The following is a 26,642-nucleotide window of genomic DNA, read 5'->3' on the forward strand; positions in this document are numbered from 1 at the left end:
AAAAGTAAATTTGAAAAAAGTTTCTAGAATGTAATTAAAGAACCCAGGAGTCCAGGGGAAGTTCTTCTCCTCAGGAATGCCAATGGGATTATTATCAGCCCCCTCTTGTTGGTTTAGGTCAGAGATCCCCAACCTTTTGAAACCTTGAGCAACATTCAGAAGTAAAAGAAGTTGAGGAGCAACACTAGCATGAAAAATGTTCTTGTAGAGCCAACTAAATGATGTGATTGGCCATTTGGTACCCCCTATATGGATTGTCAACCTACATTGAGGCTCTGTTTGGAAGTACACCTGGTTTTTATACAACCAAAACTTGCCTCCAAGCCTGGAATTCAAAAATAAGCACCTGCTTTGAGGCCACTGGGAGCAACATCCAATGGGTTGGAGAACAACATGTTGCTCATGAGCTACTGTTTGGGGATCAATGGTTTAGGCTGATATTGAATTTCAAGGATTGTAAGTGTAATTACGCCTCTTTATGGATTCCTTGTTTGATGTCATCTTCAATATGCAGTGCAGTTTTGGACCCCCTTACTTAGGTATGATATTAAGAGCACACCAAACCGAACTGGTAAATGGAACAATTAAACTATGAAGAAAGAGTATGGTTGAGTATGGTTTATTTGGAGAAAGGGGACATTAGAGGACTTTATAGATAGATAGTGAGGGATCTTCTGCTGCTCCCTTCCACTCCATTTGAGGGTGCACGGACAGGAACTATTGGACTTAAACATATAGTCATATGTAGCTATGAATTGCTGTTTTTCTTAGAACATTTTTGTTACACAACAACAATCTCTGAAATCTTCCTCAGGAAAAGTGGAAGGGCCATTTGAGTATTCCAAAGAGATACCTGAAACATTGTACATCCTCATAAAAGCATGACTGTACCTTACTGGGTTCCTCAACCTCAGCACAAGCCCATATCCTGGGGAAGATGTGTCATGTTCCTTTGAGGCCTTTTCCAGATATTTAAGATCATTCCTAGATCATATTTTTCTTGATTTATAATGTTTGAAAACTAATAACATTAGGAAAAGGAAGGTTTTTTAATTACATTTGATAAAAAAATGCGAATAAAACACTGTATTTTGGGGGCAGATAGCTTATTAGCAATTGTACAAATGTGCCAGTTAATAAACTGATATAACTTCATCAACAAGAGATGTTTTATACACAATTGAGAGGAACCATAATAGGAAAGAACATGCTGTGAATGACATTGAAATAATGGAAAATCCCCAAGGTTCATGTTTTGAGAACATTTCAATCAGAACATGTTCCTAAAACAAAGACAGAGCACTGTTAAAGCATTAGTAATAATATATAATGTAATCCTTTATTCCTTCCAAGGTCTGTCTCCAGGTAAAGGTGGGTGGATAAAAATAGAAAAAAATGAATGCTTGAAAATAAAGTGATATTTTGGGGTCCAAAAGATTGAAACAGTAGCTGGCATGAACAAAGGATTATTTTTCCTCTTCAGAATCAACTTTTTGGGATTTTCGGAGACTGTGCCTTTTCTAGGTTATAGGGGAAGTTAAAATTAGTCCTTGATACATGTTACTGGTTAACAGATGTTGAATGTGAACAAGCCCTTTTAGAATGTCCTTTTTGTAGAGTAGATCCGTTTTGGGAGGATTGACTTATTTACATTTTACAAAGAAACTTCCTTCAACAGTTCTACCATGCTTTATGGCTGAAATTCTTTATAGTTCAGCATTTTAATTTCAATCACAGGCATTTCAGACCTTATCTTAAAGCCGCTGTTGACATAACTGCAAGGAGATAAGAATTCTTAGCAGAAAAAAAAAAAAATTCCAAGGTAGTTTTGAAATATGTAGAAAAACAGAAGCTGCCCAGCCGGGGGGGGGGACGTCGGCATGAGCTAATATGGTGGAAGTATCGAAATCATTCCAAATATGTGACATATTGGGTTGTGCGTTAGCTAACTTCTACACTGGAGACATGGACATACTTTGCTCATTGCTGGAACCCTATTGAGTATTTGTCAACTGCCAGACTCATACCAACCAATCCCCAATTTTCTTTGACTAGCCAATTAAATGGACAATATAAGCACATTTTTAGTTGGTAGCTATGCGTCACTTCACTTGTAAATGAGAACCATGGGCAGACATCAGGAGGAATCACAGTAAAAACAAGAAAAACATAAGAACGTTCCTACTGTACTAGCCTTAACACAGATGGGCCATCAAAATGGATCCATTAGTCATTCCCTGAAGTGCTGATCCGTACATTGTAAATCTTTCTTCCTGCAATGTTGGGTCAAGACCGCTTATTTCTTTTTCCTCCTTTCTATGAAAAATAAGTCCCTGGTGAATGTTGTCAAATACTTGAACTATTCAAAGGTGTGGTGTTGCTAAGGTCTCCCTGAGTTTGTGTGGCATTCCTCTGGGTGCAATGCTAATGATTGATGACTTATGGCCATTTCTCTGTCCATAAACATCGGTAATAATGTGTAATGAAGCTTCTAGGATATCCGCTTTCTTGCTATGGAAATGGAAAACTGTTATGTGCGAATATTTCCACTGGAGATGTTAAAGCAAGGAATTTTAGAGAATTGACTTGTTTCTGCTTGTTGTACCTAGAATAGATGAACAATTACAATTGCATATTGTTATGAGTCAATAGTAGGAGGTCTCTCCTCATGAGAGCTTAAGACATATCTAGTGTGGATGTAGAGGTCTTATTTGTTAGGATAGCAATGATAAGTGCATAATGGAAAATGGAATACTAGTATACTAGTGTGTGTGAAGACTAGGGGGTCGGGAATGTGGTCAAGTTACTGAGGTTATAGGCTTCTACAGGTTTTAAGTGATAATTTGAAAGATTGGAAGTTCTGGAAATGTCTAATGGGATATGGTTGAGAATCCCAGAGGATGAGTTTCTTTCGTGAAAAGTTCTGTGGGAGTAAATAGGGAGGGGAGAAGAAGGCCATGTACAGACTAAAGGCAATTGGAGAGGTGATAAATGTTGGTTCAACACTGTTGAGTGCATTGTAAATGAGTAGTGATGGGCGAATTCCCAGCCGGCGAATAAATTTGCGAATTTTGACGCTGGTGATAATTTAGACGCTGGCCACGATTAATGGACGCCCATTGACTTTAATTGTTGCCAGCTTCCAAAAGTGTTTCCCTAATTTTTCACCCATCACTATTAATGAGTAAAAGTATCTTGAAATGAAAGGGACTGACAGAGAGGGACAACACTCATGGAGAGGGAGGAGAGATGAATGAGTCTGGCAAGCATTGGAGGGTCCTTCATGCATTGGAGAGGGAGGCCACAGGGCAGTGTATTACAGAAATGTATATGGAATATGACGAGGGCATTGTCTCTAACGTGAGGTAGGGTCGAATAGGGGAAATATTCATAAGGTGGACGCAGAATTATTTTGTAGGTATCGATTTGTGGGGAATAAATAAAAGTGCAGAGTCAATAGTGACTTCTAAGCAGCAGATTTGAGAAATTGGGGCTGTTAAGGCTGTTTTGGACACTGATAAGGATGTTGGGCAGATGAACTGAAATGGATGGTGGGAAGATGATGAGTTCAGTTTGTCCATGCTGATTTTAAGACAACAAGAGGAACATATACAAAGTCAAATAACATAAATATGATGGACAATGAAAAGCCACAAATAACTAGAATAAAAAACACTATTTCTGCATAAGGTTAGTCCACACGAGGAGATCCGGGGAGATTGTCGCCCCGCAGAAGAGGCGATTAGTCGCCAGGTGAATAAATCTCCCCGGATCTCCTCGTGTGGACTAACCCTTAAGTGCAGTTTTATGAGACTGGCTTGTAGTCTTTGTGGAATCCTTGAGTGTCCCTCACCTTTTGTCTTTCAACAAACTGTCCAACCTGAGGTGAGGGTATTTTACATTACCCCTGCAATTGTTATGGACTATGACAATGGTATTTTCTGTTTTTTCACTTCAACAATGACACGAATATCAGGTAATGGGGTAAAGTCTCTGATAAACAAGCTAAGGAAATTACCGTGAGGAACGCCATACAGTACGATCAGTCTGAATGGCTTTCCCACGTTACACGTTAAATCTAATTTCAAGACATAAATTGTGTAACGAAAAATGCCGTCCTCTGCCAGCGATGACTTTATTCTTCCTGTGAAACAGTGAAAGGGTGGGGATAACAGGTTTTAAGAAACAGAAGATTAGCCTCTGGCTTCAAGAAGAGAGTAGGGCCTGTTTATAAACTCATTTCAGGTTCATTAAGGGCACAGATTCATGTTTGTACAGATCCTTGCCACTCTGCACATGAGCAATCGGTGCTGTCACACTGTTTGTCTTGGCTACAGCATTTTCCAAACTCATAAAAAAACATAATAATGGTAATTGTCTTAAGAACTGGATACTGTCAATGTAAATACATATTATATATGAACTAGAAACTGGGTGCTTAAATGGGTGCTTAAATGTAAGGGAAGGTAAGCCACCATCAATAATAATTGTGTGTATTGTACACCTAGGAAGACAAGTCTTTAAAAGAATATTGTAAAAGCCAACACAAATGAACATGGTTGTGGGGTACCCTTTTAATTATGTTTGTGAAGAATGGCCTCTCTCTTGAACCTTCCTTATGTATGGATCTTGGGCTAAAGTCAAAATCAGAATTTAATATTTAACATTATGGATTTTAGACTTCTATCATCCTTTTTTATTTATGTTGACCTCATCAGTCACACTATGAAATGGAAGAACTTGGAATTCCAGAATACCTGGAATGGTGAGCTAATGCTCTGCAATGTATCCATCAAGGAATTCAACTCTACTATAGATGTGGTAACTCTGTAATTCCTAGAGTGTTACAGAAGATATCTACATGTGTCTAATAAGTTCTCTATCTTGAATTGGGCACCTGATATCCTTTAATACTCGACTATGAAACCAAATAACTACTACACTAACAAATAGACCATTCAGTAGGTTGGATGAACCCATTTGTCTGTATTTCCAGAAGTGATGAAATACTCAATGGTTGTGAATTACTGTATATCTCAAGGCAAGAACACCGATGACACAAACTCACCTTGGGAAGCAGTAATTATATAGTTGGTGTCATCAAAGGAAAGAAGAGCATCAACACAATGTACTTTAGTGTAGGTGAATCACTGTGGTTTTGAGACTTGATTAGAAGGTCCCAAATGAAGCTTGTTCTAGCTGAAACATGAATTGGGCAGTGTGATTCTGTCTATTCTCTTTATTTAATATTACAATAACCTGTAAGCCATGAGTTTGCTCATCAACTGCCTTAAAAAGAACAGAAGCGATCAAGAGACCTTCAGTGCTCCATGTTTATAAGAGCCCTACATTTTCCAGGCAAGGGAACCAGTTGCATGATATATGAACCTCTAGAGCAGGCTTATTCTGCCAGTGTTGTTTCCCACAGACATGGGTCATCCATATATTTTACCAAAAGACTGTAGTAAGCACTAACAAATCAAAAGACCTTTAAATAAATGAAAAATTATTACTTTATTAAGTAGGGTGTACAAACAGCCTTTCAAGCTTTTCAAGCACAAATGCTTCTGGAGCTCAGAGCTTCCAATCAAATGGGCACGTCATCATGGATTTGAATCAACATATTTCTACCATGTTTCTTCCACTTACTCAAGAATTCTTGAGGATTCTTTAGATGATTTACCATAGATGTCTAAAAAAGGTCTTGTGCAACTCAAGAAACTTATTCTGGTGGGTCTTTGAGACGGGTTGAATTGATAAATAATCCTAAACTAGAAACACAATTGCCAAATATCTAATCTAATCTGGCTTGTTGGCTAATTTGCCATACGGCCCTGTTTTGGTGCATGAGGTGCAGGTCCTTGACGAAGTGTAGGGCCCTCACTGGTTCTCTGGCTGAACAAACAATTGGCATAAAGTGACTACCATGTCCTACCTGAGATTTCCTAACCAGTGCAAAGTTTTGCACCTGATTGCTGCAGGCACAATTACACTGGCATTCAGGGAAGTTATCTTGGGCTATAATGTCATTTTTGGCTGATTTTTAAGCTAAACAGAGATTTAAAAAAAAGTTCTACGTTGCATTTTAATTGAGAACACCATGATGATAGCAAATGTAATTAATATGACTGTTCCAAATTCCATGACCTGAAGACACAAGAGCTTATTTGTTTTCTGTGCAGAATGTTTGCTTCCTGGTGCGGATTTCTCTGGAACGGCAGCCATGATATAATACCACAAACTGCAGTGCCTGAAGCCCTTTATGGAATCTCTTTGTCTTTGCTAAGAAAGGAAAGGTCCATTGACCACAAATGAGTAAAATCCAAGCCATAATTTCTTATGGATTTTATATGAAGAGACAGGATGTTTCATTTCCACTTAGTTACAGATCAGATTTCCACAAATGTATCCTGAGAAACCAACAAATGTGAGTTTGTAGTTGCTGAATTCTATTGAGTGGCTTTCAACCGGCGGCTGTGATTGATTAACATAGCCGAATTAGACAAGGACTGTGGTAAATGATCAATGAAACGAATGGATGAGTTTGACGGCCACTACGGATATTGGTTAAAAAAACAAGTTACCACTGGATTTATAAATTGAATCTAGACTCTATGTGCAATATTGCTCAGTGCTTTGAGCAGAAAAGTATAGCTGTGATTATCTCCAACAAGAGGGAATGGGCACGGAAAGCAAAACTAGGCCTTTATCCACTGTGGAAGATAAAGAGATGAAAATGTGAGAAGAAAGTTGGAGGTAGAAGTAGGTTTTTTTACAGAAATGTCAATGAAAAGATTCTACAACCTTGATGGAAGCAGAGATACTTGGAATACAGGATTCCATTTATGACTCGGACGGATCCCAACAAATTTTTGGGTCTGTGGCACAATGGGTGCTTTGATTACCTGCTGAAAACAGTGGTGGGCAAACCACCATAGTCTACCTGACATGTGTAATGCAAGTTGAATATGAATTTGTGGGTAATCTAGGTGAGGAGTGTAGAACCTGTACTAGGTATTGCTCAACCATCTCTCAACAACAGCATTGGGTTACTGCGGTGTAACTTCTTGAAGAGCTGGATTTCTGTGAGATGGACCTAAATTAGGGAACTGGATCCAAGTCTTTAGGAATATTTCAGGGTCACATGGTCTTCAGGATCTTCAGAAAGTTATGTAATGGGGATTGCAATGGAAAAACAAAATATCAAAAGGGTCAGGCAAGAAGCATGATCAGAGTTAGGGCATGGTCGGTGCAGGCAGTGAAAAAGCATATTCAGTAAAAAGACCAAGAGTCAATTCAACAGAATCAGACCAATCATATGGCTTTAGGTTTAGGGATAGTTTAATTTGTGATGATGTTTGCCTAGGTGGTAGAATCACCAGGAGGTGATGTCACAATGCTCGCAACAATGAATTTGGGATAGTGTCATATAAATCAATTTCTTTCCTTGCCAGCTTGGTGTTTGAGATAGCATAAATCAGGTAAGGGACCTGTTATCCAGATTGCTCGGGCCTGGGGCTTTCTGGATAATGGATCTTTCCATAATTTGGAACTTCATACCTTAAGTCTACTAGGAAATCAATAGGCTGGCTTTGCTTCCAATAAGGATTCATTTTATCTTAGTTGGGATCAAGTACAAGCTACTGTATTACAGAGAAAAAGTGCTCTCCGTAATAAGGATCTTTATGAACAGGTTTCTGGATAATGGATGCCATATCTGTAGCCCTTGCTCCATACTAGGTCTCATGAGTTCTATTCTCTGCACTCTATAGTAGCCCACTGCATTCCCAGTTATATCATAAATAGCGATAGTTACCTTTTAATACCCAACACACAGCTGAGGGCTTTCATTGGACAACCGCAAAGACACACAAATAACCACAAAGGGAACCAGGTGTCTTACAAAGAATGCCAGACACAAAACAAATTGGCTACGCCCAAGCCTGTCTTAAAGAATCAATTTACCGTACAGCGGCTCGGCCTTTAATTTAAACTGAAAGGCTAATTAGCTGGTGGGCGATGCATTTGTTGAGCATCCACAATCCTCATCTTCATCCTTTTATAGCCTACACATGAAAGCCACTTAATAGCTAAAATATTTGCTGAACATTGCAAAGGAGATCAAATCATATTTCAAATTCCATTATATTACTAGTGACTAGATCTTAACTGTCCTCTGTTTATCGAGTGCTGACACACAGCTCTGAGGAGCATATCAAAGAAAGTCCTTCTTATTCACTTCTTCTGTGAACGTGCTTGGAAGAGACACTATGTGAGGCAATGTTTATTTTGGGTTACCCTGGCTAATAACAACAGTCCTGTCTCGTTTTGTGCCAAGGATTCTAGATATACTGTACACTCAGACGACACAGAAGGAAACTTGGCTGAAGTTATCTATGACAGTGGAAGACATCAGTGCTACGGATGAGGTCAATGTAGGATCATGCATGAAGTCTCATCATCTAATGGAGGAACTATAAGGCCTATGGCATGAGACTTATTCTAAGGTGGCGTTTTTTTCAATATACTTTTAAAAAATGTTTTCTGGCCAAAATACACCTCTCCCAGCTAGTTGCAGGTATTCGCATGAAAGACCACTTGGCCATATATTGGCTTCCATGGGCTGAAAACCTTGTCTACAAAATGAATTTAGGATGAGCAAAAAAACCCATAAAGCAAAGAGAATCAGATATGAAAGGTTAACCCATGCAACTTTGCTCTCTTTATGTGCAGTGCTGGGTAATTTGGTTGGCGGGACAAGGGCAGGGATTCATCACTTGGGTATTGTGTGCTCTTTTGGTAACAAGACCAGACTGGACATATTATATGTACCGGACATTACTTTACAAATTCATAATATTTTACACAAAGCAAATGGTTACAGGGCGACCCTGGCAAGAACATCTGCACAATAAAGGTGTTAGGGTTAAAGGAGAACTAAACCCTAAAAATGAATGTGGCTAAAAATGCCATATTTTATATAGTGAACTTATTGCACGAGGCTAAAGTTTGAGCTTGTCAATAGCAGCAATGATCCAGGACTTCAAACTTGTCACAGGGGGTCACCATCTTGGAAAGTGTCTGTGACACTCACATGCTCAGTGGGCTCTGATTGGCTGTTGAGAAGCTAAGCTTAGGGGTTGTTGCAAATTATCCAGCAGAAAATGAGGTTTGTCTGTAATAAAAGCTGATGCTATAGGGCGGAAAATTAAATGCCGATGCTAGTTGCACTGGTTTCTGTGCTGTCATGTAGTAATTATCTGTGTTAATTACACTGTGATATTTATATTTATGTGAACTGTATATTGTGAGTGGGTCTCCAAGCTCAGTAAGTGACAGCAGCACAGAGCATGTGAATCAGTGAATCAGCAGAAAAGAAGATGGGGAGCTACTGGGGCATCTTTGGAGGCACAGATCTTTACTGCTAAAGGGCTGTGGTTGCCTTGGGCTGGTACTGAAGCCCAAAACATAATCTACAACATTTCTAGCCTACTTCTTTAGTTTAACTTTCCTTGTCCTTTCAACATCATCATCATCATCCACGAGGTCACGAGTGTCTATGTTGAAATGCAAAAGTGTGGAAACAGTTTGGTTTGGCAGGGAATCTGTGACATGTGATAACTGAACTTCTGAGGTCACATTGTGGGGAACAGCAGCCACACCTATAACTGGGGGATCCTAGCGGTGCACATAAGGTAGTCCATGCATACAAGTGACTGATAGCTCTTATTTATTACATAACTGTTGCGCCCTGTGTGACTAACAAGAGTAGAATATTATCTTAGTTTGGATATGGGTAGTGTAACTTAAATCAAAGTAAGAGGTGAACTCAATTTTATAAATCAGAACCCAAACCTGCCTCTCTGTGTCCAACCCAACTCATAACCAATGTCCCACCAAAGTCACCATTCCTTCAGCACTCTTATCTGCCAAGGCTGGACAATGATCACACATACCCCTGGCAATATGTATAATAATATTGTAGATCCGACCTATATGCATCAACACAAGTATCACAAGAAACTTCCACACTTTATTATCTGTTTAAAGGAAAATATACTCGATATACTTTGGGTGTATGTTCCCTTTGTGGTAAGTTTTAAACCACTGTACGTTGCCGTCGTGTCAGTTTATATTATGAAACTTGGCTCCAGAAATAACCACCAAGCTCTGAATCAGCAGATTACGGTCATGGGGGTGGATTTTCGCTTCCCGTCAGCCCCAACGCCAGAAAGGAAGGTGGGTGAAACCTACTTTTCTCAATATCTCTGGTTTAATAAAGAAGACAAGTTAAAGTTTTATATTCTTTTCTATATGATAACATCCCAAAGCCTGCATGTAATTATACAAAACAAATGGGATTGAGTGCTTGGAATTTAGTGGCCTTATTCTTGTACCAGCCATTACACACCTGTTGATTTTCACTTGTCCAATACACTTTATGGCCAAAAGTAAGAGGGTAGCCCTTCAAATTATTGATATTGACTGTTTAAGCCATACCCATTGCTGATACAGGTTCCACTACATTAAACAATGACTTTCAGGGCTGCCATCAGGGGTGCACAGGGGGTGACTGTTGACCCGGGCCGGAGCGATTTTTAGGTTCTGAAAGGGCCTGGCCGTGCTGCAGGAGAAGCTCCGGAAAAGAATGAAGAAGCTGCGATAGAAAAGAACTAAGAAACCCTCTACGGAAAAGAATGAAGAAGTCGCAAAAGAAAAGGACGAAGAAGTCACGATGCAAAAGAACGAAGAAGCCGCTCACCGAGGAGGATGAAAGCAACCTACTTAAATTTAAAGGGAGTTCCACTGAACACCAATTTTTGTTTAACCCCTGGCCATGGGACCGTGGCCATCAGTGTGGTGGACGGGCTCTGGCGAGGGCAGGGCCCAGGACATTTTGTCGCATGGGCCTGTGATTTCTGATGGCATCTTTGATGACTTTCATGATATTTGCTGAGATGAGAATGGAAATGCTGGTTAGTGTTCTAGGCAGCAGCATGTTGGATCCAAAATGGTGGTGCCTATGGCATGAAGATGCCTTGCCCTTTGACGACCCACCACGGCACGAAGTCATCATGCTTTGCCTTGGCACTAAACAAAAAGACATGGGGGCAGATTCACTAAAGGGTGAATTGTCACCAGCGATTGTTTCGCACACCTTGCACCACTTCGCCGGCTGCAAATTTGCTACCACTACACTAATTCACTAATATGCAAAGTTGTGCCCTGGACGCCGAACTCTGGTGACTTATCACTAGCGTTACTTCAGCAGTGCGAGCATTTCATAGGGAAGATGCGCTAGCGTTCGTTTGTGCCTAGCGAAAATTCGCTAGTGATCTTGCACTTAGGTCAATTTGCATAAGGCGGGTAATTTAAAGTTGTATGGACGTCTTTAATATAAATGTTGGTGCAAATTCTTGAAGTTACCACTTTTTATACCAATGTCCAGGGAACCTTAATAAAGACAAGAGAGTTAATATAATGCCCTACACATGAGCCCACTGTAAAATGAATGGTCCATATTTTAGGAAATGTCTGGAGAAAACCGCTTACCCAAAAAAAGTTTGTTAGGAATTTTGCAGGCAATCCCGCTTAAAAAAAAGAAAAAGTCGCCAGCGTTTTTTGAACCTTAATGTATTTTCGGCAGACAGGATATGATGTAAGTGACAGAAGATCGAGGAAGATCTGGCTGCGGTGGGGAAGTCAACTCTGAGGTGGCGAAGTCAACTCTGGTGAAAGAGGTAACATTCAGTAAAATCCACACTTTAGTTAATTTGCAGAGTAACGACCATTCACCAGAGTGAAAAGAGTGCGAACGGTCTCTTTCTTTAGCGAATTGACGCCTGCGCCTGTTAGTGAATTGCCGATGTCCCTGCGGATGTGATTTCTGGCGAAAAGTCGCTAGTGTTAGCCACTTCGCCCTTGATTTCAATGGATAAAGAAAGTGCAGCCTGATGCAACCGCCTTTTAAAAAAATCACCAATGGCCACACTTTAATGCCCCTTAGTTCTATTCCACTTGCTCCAGGGGTATAAGTAAATATCTCCATCTATCGTTTTCTTGGCTCTCCTCCCACAGCGCTAAAGCTGATTAACTGGAGATGGAAAGTCTAATAGTGTTTGGCGTTAATAGATGACCATTATCTCTATAAAGCTCTGTTTAATTTGTTGGTGCAACGTTGAAGATAATATGTGTGACTGGTTCCAGAAATTCTTTATGACCAAACTCTTTACTGGTCATGAGTATCACGGGTTTCACTTTTATCAAAGAGTCAAATCAAAGGCTGGGGCAGTACCTACAGTGAGTCACAAGAGAATTCCCTTTAACAGGGCTGTTTTTCACCCATTCCATGACTCTAGGAAAACTCCCCTTTTATCTTTGAGGTTTCACTTCTCTACTGACTCAGCATGTGCCACAACTGTCGCTTCATCATTTGTAAAAAAAAAAAAAGCAACAGCAAAGCTGTTTTCAAGCTGGTTTCCATAAAGGCTTGGGGCTGTGGTGATACTTCTGGTTCAAACCTAGATTTTTGCTCATTTTTGAAGGTAAGGAGCTTAGTTCTTTGTGTGCCAGCAGCAGGACGGAGAATTTAAATATCCGTGTTTATTATGTTCATTGGCTTAGTTATATGATTCTTCCTACACCCAATAAGAGAAGAAAGGGGTGCTGCCCACTGAACTGTAGTTAAGCAGCTCAATGCACTGTGTTAGAGTCCTGCGTGGGTCCATATTTTGGAACCCGTACCCTACCCGTACCACCAACCTGCAGTCTGCAACCCGGACCCACAACCCCATTCTTACCCGCTTGGACCCGCTACCCGACCTCATCCGCAACCCGCTGACCATCAAGAATCAGGAAGCGCTGTCATTGTAAACCGGAAGTGACATCGTCGGAAGTAGGTGTGGTCAGGAAAAAAAGAAGTAAAACAGGAAGTGCAGTCATTGTAAACCGGAAGTGACATCATCGGAAGTAGGAGTGATCAGTAAAAATTAGTAAAAATCGCTATGGAGAAGACAAGCAGCCCAACGAGCGACCCGCAAACCCGAGTCTATACCCGCACCTGGAACTTCTATCTACAACCCGCAGGGTAAGGACCCGACCTTATCCGCAACCCGGACCTGCTGACCATCAAGAATCAGGAATCGCTGTCATTGTAAACCGGAAGTGACATCATCGGAAGTAGGTGCGGTAAGGAAAAAAAATAAGTAAAACAGGAAGTGCAGTCATTGTAAACCGGAAGTGACATCATCGGAAGTAGGAGTGATCAGTAAAAATTAGTTAAAAACGCTATGAAGAAGACAAGCGGCCCAACGAGCGACCCACATACCCGGAGAACCGAGTCTATATCCGCACCTGGAAATTCTATCCTCAACCCGCAGGGTACCACAGGTTTTTGCGGGTAACCCGCGGGTACCCTACCCACTGCAGGACTCTACCCTGTGTGCCAATAGTACTGGAAACTCAACTAAAAATTCTCCCTACTTTGTAGGTACTTTGTACCCCCCCCAATAGGGTAAGGAGGGAAATTGAAAGATACGCCAGTCTATTAGCCCCATGAACTCTACTGGATGATTGCTATAAGTTAGAAATCCAAAGGTTGGTGGACTGGGAGATGCAGAAGCTGATTAAGTGTTGGACAGCATTGGGATGGGTACCCTAGTTCCCACCAAAAAACTTGACATGAGTGCCCACTCACAACAGATGGAGAAAAATGCAACGGTTGGTGCCCACTAAGAGCTCCACTGGTCTGTCCACACATTCTTTTGGCTGGTGCATCAGTTGGAGGTATTGAAAGAAGGACATTGGGGTATTGGAAAGATGGGGGATCGGCGGCTTAGGTAACCCTAATTGCCATTTTGGAATTGATATTTCTCATGGACAGGGCATGGGTGTATTTGATGAAAAAGTTGGGTCAAAAGTTAAAATTACCCTATAGTGTGTGTTTTCGCTAAATAATTTGTTGTATGACTAATTTCAAATGAAATCTTGTCCAAAAACCTTAATGTTCTTGTCTGCTGCCAGCCAACGGCACATGAGAAATATCTTAAATAAGCAGGATCCGTGTGGGAATTGTAGGTATTTCAGCACCATCTGGTGAATATATTAGAGCATTGCAGGGGAGCGGAGTTAGGCTGGGGGACCCAGAGACAGATTCTGATTTCAGGGAGAGACAGAACAGTGTTGGGAAGCAGTAACTGAGCATTAACCTTAGCACTGATTCCAGTTGGAACGACAGCTTCTAGTAATTCTGCAAATATACCCCAGTTACTACCCAGCAATTCCAGAATGAAACTCTCAGTGTATACGGAGCATGAGCAGCAGGGCAGCCAGTAGGGAGAAACGGTGCAAAGGGAATAGAAACAGCGATGCTGAGCCCACCGATAATGGTGTCACAATCGGCATGATGTCTATGAAGCTCAGCATCTTGTATAATGGGATAATAAGAAGACAGATGTTGTACAAGCTCCATCCAATGATCTAGAGCACAATTATGTTCAAAACTGCTCTAGAAAGTGGGTGCTAGTCAGCACATTAGTTTTCCCATAGACTTCCCACTGTAAAGGCACCATCTCTCCCTACTATACCTGCTATCCCACAGTCACACTCCCTTCCCAGAGACTATTATCCACTGTTACTATAGACACATCTCTCCCTACTATACCTGCTATCCCACAGTCACACTCCCTTCCCAGAGACTATTATCCCCACTGTTACTATAGACACCATCTCTCCCTACTATACCTGCTATCCCAGTCACACTCCCTTCCCAGAGACTATTATCCACTGTTACTATAGGCACCATCTCTCCCTACTATACCTGCTATCCCACAGTCACACTCCCTTCCCAGAGACTATTATCCACTGTTACTATAGGCACCATCTCTCCCTACTATACCTGCTATCCCACAGTCACACTCCCTTCCCAGAGACTATTATCCACTGTTACTATAGACACCATCTCTCCCTACTATTCCTGCTATCCCACAGTCACACTCCCTTCCCAGAGACTATTATCCACTGTTACTATAGGCACCATCTCTCCCTACTATATCTGCTATCCCACAGTCACACTCCCTTCCCAGAGACTATTATCCACTGTTACTATAGACACCATCTCTCCCTACTATTCCTGCTATCCCACAGTCACACTCCCTTCCCAGAGACTATTATCCACTGTTACTATAGGCACCATCTCTCCCTACTATATCTGCTATCCCACAGTCACACTCCCTTCCCAGAGACTATTATCCACTGTTACTATAGACACCATCTCTCCCTACTATACCTGCTATCCCACAGTCACACTCCCTTCCCAGAGACTATTATCCACTGTTACTATAGGCACCATCTCTCCCTACTATACCTGCTATCCCACAGTCACACTCCCTTCCCAGAGACTATTATCCACTGTTACTATAGACACCATCTCTCCCTACTATACCTGCTATCCCACAGTCACACTCCCTTCCCAGAGACTATTATCCACTGTTACTATAGGCACCATCTCTCCCTACTATACCTGCTATCCCACAGTCACACTCCCTTCCCAGAGACTATTATCCCACTGTTACTATAGACACCATCTCTCCCTACTATACCTGCTATCCCACAGTCACACTCCCTTCCCAGAGACTATTATCCACTGTTACTATAGGCACCATCTCTCCCTACTATACCTGCTATCCCACAGTCACACTCCCTTCCCAGAGACTAAAAAAGAAACATTTCAGGCCCATAGTCAACAAAACTAAGAGCCAACAATCCTTGATCGTGGAATAGACGGAGCTACACGAGTCAAAGTGCTCTGGAGTCCAACCCCTTTTAAAATAAACATTTAGTCCCAAATATAGAAGTACTAATAGGTACTCTGATCTCACCTAAAAAAGAAGAAAGTCTGTGCATATGACAATTAAGGAGTAGGATTTTTTTAAAAAGAATTTAAATGGATGGACATGGCCCTTGGGGCACCTATATAGAAAATATGACTTTGGCTGGGGGGCAGACTGCAATGAGGCCATACATGACTCTGCTCCTTTACAGGAATATACTTTTATAGCAAAAAGACCAACTGCATGTCAGGGAAGAATGAATAAATGCAATTAATAAAAACATCTGGACAAACAAGGTAAATGTAGAAAAAATAAATTGGAATTATACCACTAGATGGCAAAAGAGTGTAAAGAAATGAACTGCAAAAAAGCAGTTGTAGCAAAATTTAAAGAGATTTGTTTTGAAAAAAGTCATCTGTATTGATGCCTTTAGTAGGGTAATGAAAATGTACTTTTGAAATGCGCATTCAAATAGCCAAGCCCCTTTATTGCTCCCACAAAGCCATGCTTTATTGCTGACATTTAACTTGGTTTATGGCAAGATACCTGGTGGTCCAGTGGTGCGTGGGGGACGCCTGCAGCCGAAACTTCCTTCAACCTGACGGGCAAAGGTCAGGTCAGGCAGCGAGCATGAAGAGGTCAGGGGCAGGCAGGATCAAGAACAAGGATCATGAAAAATAGACCTACGGTGGGCAATGAGTAGTCGGTTGAGGGCCCTTTAAATATTTGAATTTCACAAATATTTATAGGGCCCTCAACCTACTACTCATTGTCCAACGTAGGTCTATTTTTCAAAGTTCCTGGTTGCGCTAATATTCTGTCTAATCCTTGTTCTTGATCCTGCCTGCCCCTGACCTCCTCTTGCTCGCTGCCTGACCTTTGCCTGTTATTGACTTCTCTCCCGGATCCTATTAGTGTGTTTGACGTGGCCTGTGATCTCAACTATTCTCTTGTCTCTCAAATTTGTTCTGCTTCCCTTGATTGATATCGGCCCGGCCTGTTCCTCAACCACACTCCTTGTTCTACGTTCCAGTTACAATGTTTGGTTCCCTTGTCTGCCCAGAACCCTCTCCCTGGTCCTCTAACGTTAAGACCTGGTGGCACCTGAGAAGCGAAGGGCTCCTCCTAAAGAGAAAGGTGGTTGTTATAGGCGGAAGAGTGAGCCACGATTGGATCATGGCGCTAGTTCTGGGGTTGGGACTCCGTTCATAACAGTTTATGACAAAACAATCAGGTCACAATGGTCTCAAACCCATTATTTACAATGTATGGTATAGCAGCACTGCAGGTAGTCATGACTGAAAGGTTTGTGCCAGAATTGAAGCCTACAAATGACGGGTAGAAATGCTGAATTTTATTTTCTGAAGTTACAGTCCCAGCCTGTCCAGTCAGCAGCCCTATAACAAAAGTAGAAGTGGGGAGAAGTTGCTAAGAATAAACAAATCAAGGAAAGAACAGAGGGTGTCAGATCAGGGATAACAAACTGGATCAAAAATAATACAGAAGGAGAGAAGATAAAGTATGAGCTTGAGGTGACTTTCTTTATTTCCATTGTTGGTTCATTCTTATACCTTTATGTCTCACTATTTTATAGAATCAAGTCTAAATTTCGTTGTTTTTGTTCTTTTTCCCTCCTGATTAAAATTTCTTTAACTTTTGTTTATCAACTTCTCTCTCTTGTTGCTTCGGTGAACAGTACAAGGCAGGAACGTTTGCCTCCAATCAGGGTATTTCCATCTTGCCAGATGTGCTCAACTACAGTCTTCATTCTTGTAAAGCTCCACGAAAAACCCTCATTTCCTGAATATCAAAACATGCTCATTTTCAATATAGAGAAATTCTTTGTTTTTCCACGTGTTTTTACAAATATGTGGATATTTTTATGCTGTAGTAATAATGAGAATGCCATTGTGCCGTTACTTAATGATGGCTCTCTTTGTACCTTACCACTTGTTAATCATGGAGGGACTTGCTCAGTCCAGACCTGCCAGTCCCAAGGCTCTTTTTTATGTCAGAAAAGATATATGGTAAAAATAACTAAAAATAAGCCCTACATTCTCAAGACAGTAATTTCTTTACCTAAAAAGAACCAAATCAACTCTTTACAACCCTGTTTAACCTTCAATCTCTGTGCCCTGGTCAACCACCAAGTTTGCCCTCATATCTAGAACTAATCCACTTCTTCATCTGAAAATAAGTCCCTGTATTCTGACCTTGTCACTCTTCCCTGCTATAGAAGCATTCTGACCACGACTATTGATGGAGGTCATCCAACCTCAATAACCAATAAGAAAATGTTTCCTAAATACATGAATGAGAACTTGCTGTGGGTGGTCACCCTACATAATTCAACCCTTTTAGCCAGTCAACCAATTGCAGGGTAAAACTTTTTAAAATGAAGCATAACAAAAGTGGTGTTAAGGTGAGATAAGAGATCTCAAACCTGCTCAGAGGTGCTACAAGATCCAAGTGCAATGTCCGATTATTATGAAATGAAAAATATGATGTTGGACATACTAGATGTGATGGGCAATGTTGTTATTGCTCAGGAAAAAGAAGCAAAGAGAGACCACTTAAATAAAACCTTAAAGGCTTGTAGCTTTCTTCACACAGATGGTGAGTTGGCTATTGAATGACCACAAAAAAAAAGTAGAGAGTGTTACAAGGAGGTGACTGCCGTTTTACAGTTTACAATCTACTGGTGCGCACTGGTGAGACAAAGGTTTATGGTGGAAGATGGACCTTGTGAGAAAAGGTGGTGACTATGAAACAACCAGGAACATATGAAGACACCCTTTTGGGGACTGCATGATACCTGCTGACTTTTTGCAACCCAAGGGCAGACAGCCTAGATTAGGGTTCCCCAACCTTTTTTACCCTTGAGCCACATTCCAATGTAAAAAGAGTTGGAGAGCAACACAAGCATGAAAAAAGTCTCTAGTGTGATTGGCTATTTGGTAGCCTCTATGTGGACTTGCAGCCTACAGGAGACTCTGCTTGGAAGTACAACTGTTTTTTATTCAAACAAAACTTGTCTCCAAGCCTGGAATTCAAAAATAATCACCTGCTTTGAGGCCACTGGGAGCAACATCCAAGGGGTTGGAGTGCAACATGTTGTTCACGAGCTACTGGTTAGAGATCACTGGCCTAGATTATGGAAGATAAACACAGCGAGGCTTATTTATCTGGGCAAATTTGAACCTGGGCTGATGGCACACCAAGAGATTAATTGTCAATGATAAATCTCCTCTTCTGCGGGTGACTAATGTCCTGTAAATGCCCTCCCATCAGCGATAAATTGAATCGCTGGCGGTAAATCCCATGTGTCGCTTCAATTCTCGGAAGTCGTCTAAAGTTGCCTCAAGAGGAAACTTCTAGCAACTTTTGGAAACTTTTATGAAACTTAGTCCTAGTGAAATTACATTCTACCCTTCATTTTCAAATGAATTAAACTCAAAATATCTTGAATTTTGCTAATACAACTCTCATTGACGTCCAGATAAATTCACCAGCTTTTTAGATGCTTTTTTAGATTTTTTTTTGAGCTTAGAATTCCAATAAAAAAATAAATTCAAATGCTGATAAATTTGCCCCTTAAAACAAAAACAAAAACACTTTACATATAGCTTACATCCAGTAAAAAGACGTGTCCGAGCTCTTACATTTCTGCACAAAGTCAAATATTACAGGTTTTAACCTGGGAATTGTGGGAAGAGGAAAGCAAATATCACCTTTTTGCCTTTGGTTTGGTACTTTTATACCAAAAGAACCACAGTTAAAGGGATACTGTCATGGGGAAAAAAAACTTTTTTTCAAAATGAATCAATTAATAGTGTTACTCCAGCAGAATTCTGCACTGAAATCCATTTCTCAAAAGAGCAAACAGATTTTTTTATATTTAATTTTGAAATCTGACATGGGGCTAGACATATTGTCAATTTCCCAGCTGCCCCAAGTCATGTGACTCTGATAAACTTCAGTCACTCTTTACTGCTGTACTGCAAGTTGGACTGATATCACCCCCCTCCCTTTCTCCCCCCCAGCAGCCTAACAACAGAACAATGGGAAGGTAACCAGATAACAGCTCCCTAACACAAGATAACAGCTGCCTGGTAGATTAAAGAACAACACTCAATAGTAAAAACCCATGTCCCACTGAGACACATTCAGTTACATTGAGAAGGAAAAACAGCAGCCTTCCAGAAAGCATTTCTCTCCTAAAGTGCAGGCACAACTCACATGACCGGGGGCAGCTGGGAAATTGACAATATGTCTAGCCCCGTGTCAGATTTCAAAATTAAATATATAAAAATCTGTTTGCTCTTTTGAGAAATGGATTTCAGTGCAGAATTCTGCTGGAGTAGCACTATTAACTGATGTGTTTTGAAAAAAACATGTTTTCCGATGACAGGATCCCTTTAAAAGAGGATCGTTTTACAACACTGCAGCAATATGCGCTGTATCTATTTTTTATTAAAAAAAATCAGGTGCAAAATGTTTTTTTTTTCATGCTAAGAGTCAAGAACTGCTACCAACATCGTTCCTAAAGGAGGTAGATAATATATTTAATATATGTTGGTCCCTCCTTGATTTTTTTTTCTTACTATTTTAAATCCAGACTGCAGGGGACACTGCTGCTTTACATCACACTGGGAAAAAAATGAAAACATCTGGAAATGTATAGCATTGCTTTATACCAGGCATGGAAAGTTTTTTCTTCCCCCCCCCCCTCCGTGCTTAAATTTCCCATTTATTCTGGGCTACAATACTTAATTTTATAGAACATTTTATAATGTATTTTTAAAGTGCTACGGCATTACCACATTAATGCCATTTCGATTTTTTTTTTAATTTTTAATGGTTTGTTTAATTTGTTTTGGGAAATAGAAATAAAAGATCCATAACAATGAAAAAAGCCTATATTTAGATGTCACAACGCAATACTTAGGGTCGATTCAAAAACAATAAAAAATTAAAAAAGATACTTATGTTTACATTCTCGTTGAAGTTTATGTAAGGTTAATGCAGAATCATTCCCCCTCCCCCCTTTAAATGACATAATTTGAAGTTTCAGGTCCTACAGAATGGTTTAACATAGGGTATGAGTCATGTTAATGGAAAGGTTAAGGAAGATTTTTTTTTTTTTTTCTCAAGAAATATATCGCCCTTAAATTAGTTTAGACAGCATGACATCAGAGAGTAATTAAATTGGTTTTTGTTGGAATTCCGCTTCCAACTCCTGAGCTCAGGTTTGTAAAAGATTTCTGAGCACCTGCGAATCTCTGTGTGTGAAATATTTTCACTGGAATGGATTCAAATCTTAAAAAAAAAAAAAAAAAAAAAAAGGATTTACACAGAGGCAACATTACGCCATTCTTCCTCCTTGGAAAAAAAAAAAAAAACCTTCGGATTTAAACAAGACTCCTTCAAGTAGTCAGACAGTTTTGAAGCAGAAAAGAGGGAGGTAAAGTTTACCTTTCAAGAGCAACCTCTGTTCAGCTACACACTGGAGAAAGTAAGATTAGATCAGAACACATGTTACTTTTCACTATGGGACTGGATACCCACATTAAGCAAACAGATTTTAAAAGCAGAGTAAGAAGAAAGCTGTTTCTGCTGGCCTTGGTTTTCAGTCTCTTTCATGTTGTCTCATGCCAGTTTGGTGGAACCTTTGCCATTTGTTTCTTTGGTGATGTTCAAGAGAAGATCAAAGGATGAAAGTACTGAAATATATTCCTTTACTGCTTTGGTATCTGATTTGGGACTCCCTGGATCTAGTTCCTTTGGCACTGGGCCATTCTGAACAAAGTAATCCAGGAACCAAAGTAGGCATTGCTGTAACTGGAGGAAAAGAGAGAAACCCATTACCAAAGGTCAACGCAACCAGGACTGCAATCTTGGGTCATGGAGTTGGTCTTCAAAAGGGTAGGACCAAAGTTCCCCTTGTTCAAAGTAGAATTTTTCTCTCTAAAAATGAGGACTTCAAAAAACAAGCTGCCCGTAGAGCTATTCCACATGCCAAGGACAAAGTCGTTGAAAATGGGCAATCTGGGGTAAAAATCGAGACCCCAAGGCCTCCGCATGTTACCAGTAAGGCCTCTACCAAACTAATAAATATCCATGCAGATTCTGCTGGATTCAAACCAAGGAGACCTTCAAACCCACTGACTGAAAAAGAGCAAAAAGACTCTTTCAAGCACCCCCTCATTACGCCACATGAATACATGTTATCACTGTACCGGACTCTTTCAGATGTTGAAAGGAAAGGCATTAATGGAAGCTTGAAACTCGAGGCAGGATTAGCCAATACTATCACCAGCTTCATTGACAAAGCTCAAGGTAAGATGATTGGTTATATAATCTAAATAAAGTAATATTTAAGGATAAACATCTACTTTATTTCACAATAAGTGAATGTGTTTTTAATACAGGTTCCATACATGTTGGTACTAGATACAGTCATGCTCCTATAAGCCAAAATGAAAATGTTTCAGCTGAAATTTAATGTATAGAAAAAGCATTTTAGGAAATGTGGAGACCAAGTTTTAGGTGGAAAGTGAGTCATTTGTAGTAAAATATGTAAATAATGCCAACCTTATGATATGTTTTGATGTCGGGTGATATATTTTAAGCTTCGATGTCTTCTTATTAGTGTCATTTATAGTAAAAATTCATTTTAACAAGGTTTACTAATTTTGCCCTAAATCAAAAATGTTAAGGATTTGAAAAATATTACTGAAGGAGCTTGTTGATAATGGCAGTGTAGTCAACAGTCGTCGATGTACCTCCAACTCAGCTCCATCGTTTTTTCATAGGCTACATTCTTTAAGGTGTATGTGAAAGATCTTAATGAACGTGTATAACTGAACAGGTGTCGTATATCAAGTTCAAAATGAGAATCGCCACTAAATAAAGAACTTGCCGTGTCAATGTTACCCAGATCTTATTGATATATGGATAATATTCATGAGTTCCTCAGACAGTCATTGCCACCAGCCAAGAACCATCTCCTCATATGCTACTTTTTTTTTAATAAAAATATAATTATCATAATTCAATATTATTTCCAGTATGATATAGCAATAATACAAAATTTATTGCAGTCCAGCATTGCACTACATAGGAACCATAACAATGTAATTTAACAGAAAAAATTCCAAGTCAGAAAATAAATAATGAGTCTGCTTCCTCAAACAGGCAAAACATTGTTCCAAACTTTTCCTTAGACTGTAGTTAAAGGTGTTAGTATCTAAATAGCTATTCTCTTAAAGTAGCATTCCTACAAAAGCTCTTTATTAATGATAGATTTTACATTGCAGCATTAATGTTTCCAGTGTGATACGCCCGAATGCAGAGCTTTAAGATATTAGCCGGCCATGCTATTCATTTTAATCAGTTTATGTAATCCACCAACATGTGAAATGCGTTAAACACTAATTAAGGGCACTTCAGCAAAGTATTTCATAATTTATATTGTAAACACCTGAAACTAATAAAGAGACCGACACTCGGTTTCCTCGAGAGCAGTAAATCATGCGAATTGCCTCATGATATAAGTCATTAAGTCCTTCATCAAAGAAGGAAAAACAAGCAAACAAATTTTCACAAAATGTGGTCAGATATCAGCGCACCACGGCAGTGACCTCTTTTTCCTTACATCTAAAGGGTTCATTTACTAAAGCCTTGTATAGACACTTTAGCAGAACTGCCTTGGGTCAGGATTTCCATATTTACTTTAGGTATATATGAAGATCTGTTGTTTTTGTTTCATAATTTAAAGCCTAATTTCCACTTAGTAGGTTGAGAAAGAGATCTGAAAAAATGTTTTAAAAAGGTAAACATATTGGCCACTTGGTGAAACAAGAGATAGAACAAAGAGACCCAAGTGCATCAGATGTGTATCAAGATATACATGAAAACAAATCCATTACTGATTGTGTCACCATAACCTGCATGGGTTTACGACGTAGAATACAAAAATTCTCTAAAATAAATTGCTGTCTTTCTCATTTTTATTTGTTTCCCTAGATGAATGGATGGCAGCAGCAAGGAGGCAAAAGTATATTTTTGACATCAGTGCTTTGGAAAAAGATGGTTTATTAGGAGCTGAACTGCGTATTCTAAGAAAAAGGCCGACCGACACTAAATCCAACTTACCTGCCAAACTGTCGCAGGTAAAATTATACAGTTGCCCGGCGAACAAGAAGTCCGCTAGCCTTCTGGACTCTCGGCCCCTCAGCAGTATTGATACCCCAAAATGGGAGGTCTTTGACATATGGAAGCTGTATAAAAATTTCAAAAACTCTGTGCAGTTGTGTTTTGAGCTTGAAGTTTTGGATAAGGGGAAACCTGCAGATTTAAGAAGTGCGGGATTTAATAGAACAGGGAGGCAGACCAATGAGAAAGCCATTTTTCTTGTCTTTGGTAGGACAAAGAAACGGGACTTGTTCTTCAATGAGATTAAAGCCAGGTCTGGCCAAGATGACAAAACTGTCTATGAATATTTATTCAATCAAAGGAGAAAGAGAAGAGCCCCTCTGTCAACTAGGCAAGGGAAGAGGCCAAATAAGAATCCAAAAGCAAGATGTAGCAAGAAACCACTTCATGTCAATTTCAAGGATATGGGTTGGGATGACTGGATTATTGCCCCTTTGGAGTATGAGGCATATCATTGTGAAGGGCTTTGTGAGTTCCCTCTGAGATCTCATTTAGAGCCTACCAACCATGCAGTGATCCAAACATTAATGAATTCAATGGACCCAGAGACTACGCCACCAACCTGTTGTGTTCCAACTAGACTAAGTCCAATAAGCATCCTTTACACAGACTCTGCCAACAATGTGGTCTACAAACAATATGAAGACATGGTTGTGGAGTCCTGTGGTTGTAGGTAGCAAATATGTAACCTGCCATTGATTTGGTCTAAGAGGAACAAATAAACTAGGGTTTAAACAATAAACATTGTATAGAAAGGGTTTTTATATTAATGTTTCAGAACTGCATACATGATATGATCAAATAAACCCTACATGTGACAATTTGAACACGTCTGAAAATGAAGAGATGGATACAATAACACAAAACGGAGCAGATAATGACACTTGAGAGTGATCTGAATGATGAGAAATGGCAGTTGCTGACACAGCACAATCATATGAAGTCAATACTGGTTACACCAACACTATCAAGTCCATTTCCCTTAAAAGATGAATACATTGTGAGCTGAAAATGATTTATTTTACAACCGTTTGTATTTATGAAGGCAATAGAAAGACTGGATCTGAAGTGTTTATTTTATATCTATATATATGAAAATATATGTTAAAAAAGTAACTTTCTTTGCTTTTTAGAACTTAAAAGGCTTAGTAAAATTGCTTTAGATTTTTTTTTTATTATCAAATGTCGGTTAACACAATATATTATCTTGGAGTGGTAAGAAGGCATTTGATTCTATGTTAAAAACAAAATAAATTATTGTAATATGCTTCTGTATATTTGTAATGCATGGTGTATATATCTGAGTAATTTGTTGCTTTGCTTGGTGGTAATAATTTAATACGACAACTTGAACAAAACAAAAAAAAAACCACGGAACTATTCCTACGTTGAAAATAAACATGTAAATTTGAATTTGCTGTTCCTAAAATGCCCTACATTTATTGAGTTGGACCCTCAGATCTGAATGTTGGAGAATTAGAAAGGGGTGGAGTGTTTCTGACAGCGCTTCAATGATCGTCTAAATTATCAGTAACATTTCCAATGTTTGAAACAAAGATTCTGTTGTATGAAATATAATGACTGCAATAGTTCAAAAACCTCATAATTCTTTAGAGTAGAGGACATTTTAATCAGAGCACATCTGGTATTCACACCAATCCTAAATCAGAAAATTAAAGGCTTACGAGTAGACTAGAATTGTCCACACAAAGGAGAACCTGTTATCCCCTAAGGTTGGAGGATTAGAGTAATTATTTAGTGAAGGCTGCATTATTATAAAGTTTTCCTGTTAAATGAGGTTATATTGTCCACACACATGTTAGAAAAAAGATTAGATACAGGTTATTTAGCATTGTAACTCATTTAAAAATAACATTGAGCTTAGAAGATATGGGATTGTTTAGAAGTCAAGAAATAAAAGTTTGGTATTAAAGACAGGGGCGATTCTTGCTATTATGCCGCCTGAAGAAGAGCCGAATTCCCGGTTTGAAAACCGGTAATTTGGCTCTTAGTTACCAGGAGCGGCATTTTTGCCGCCCCTGGCAACCAGGGGGGCGCTGCCGCCTGAGGAGAGTGTCTCAACTCGCCTCATTGGTGGAGCGCCCCTGATTAAAGAGCCTTCTGATATCCTTCCCTGTTCTCTTGACCATGCATGATTAGTCAATTCTGTAGAAACCACAGCCGTCTGCATACTAAGAACTGTCATCACAATGTGGTCCATGAGGGTTGTGAAGGACTCATAGCTTGGAATGAGTGCGAATAAACAGGAGGCCAAATATGAACATTGATCCCTCGCCAACTCTTCAAGGCTATTCTGCCGCAGAGCAGGCAGTGAACAATAAGCAGGGCTGCTAAACATTTGCCAACTCTTCTGCCATTGCTTCTGGGGGCAACACTAAAATATGGAAGCAGGGCTTCATGTTCAAATATGAACTAGAGCAACTTAAGAATGAATGGCCAATTTAGAGGATTCTGTACTTTGGGCTACTAATTCTTAAGAAATCAATTGCAATTGAAAAGAAGCAAAGTAAATTAAAGGTTGAATAATTTGTAAATATTCATTTAACTGTAAACTATTTTATGGTGCACTTCACC

At 39.8% G+C, this 26,642-nt stretch overlaps 1 protein-coding gene across 1 annotated transcript; it reads left to right on the forward strand.

Annotated features, from left to right (window-relative positions):
• The first annotated feature begins 21,124 nt into the window (after window positions 1–21,124).
• On the forward strand, window positions 21,125–25,411 carry gdf5.S (growth differentiation factor 5 S homeolog). Its single transcript, XM_018237832.2, has 2 exons — window positions 21,125–22,169; window positions 23,859–25,411. The coding sequence occupies exons 1-2, from the start codon at window positions 21,545–21,547 to the stop codon at window positions 24,722–24,724; spliced, it is 1,491 nt and encodes a 496-aa protein (XP_018093321.1). The 5' UTR covers window positions 21,125–21,544; the 3' UTR covers window positions 24,725–25,411.
• Window positions 25,412–26,642: the final 1,231 nt, after the last annotated feature.

The sequence above is a fragment of the Xenopus laevis genome, chromosome 9_10S (genome assembly GCF_017654675.1).
Source record: "Xenopus laevis strain J_2021 chromosome 9_10S, Xenopus_laevis_v10.1, whole genome shotgun sequence".
NCBI classification, from domain to species: Eukaryota; Metazoa; Chordata; class Amphibia; order Anura; family Pipidae; genus Xenopus; species Xenopus laevis.

Excerpts from the sequence above, each read along its gene's own strand:
- gdf5.S (XM_018237832.2), top strand. The coding sequence starts at position 21,545 with ATGAAAGTACTGAAATATATTCCTTTACTGCTTTGGTATCTGATTTGG. Across the intron at positions 22,170-23,858 it reads CTTCATTGACAAAGCTCAAG|ATGAATGGATGGCAGCAGCA; the intron begins GTAAGATGATTG and ends TTGTTTCCCTAG.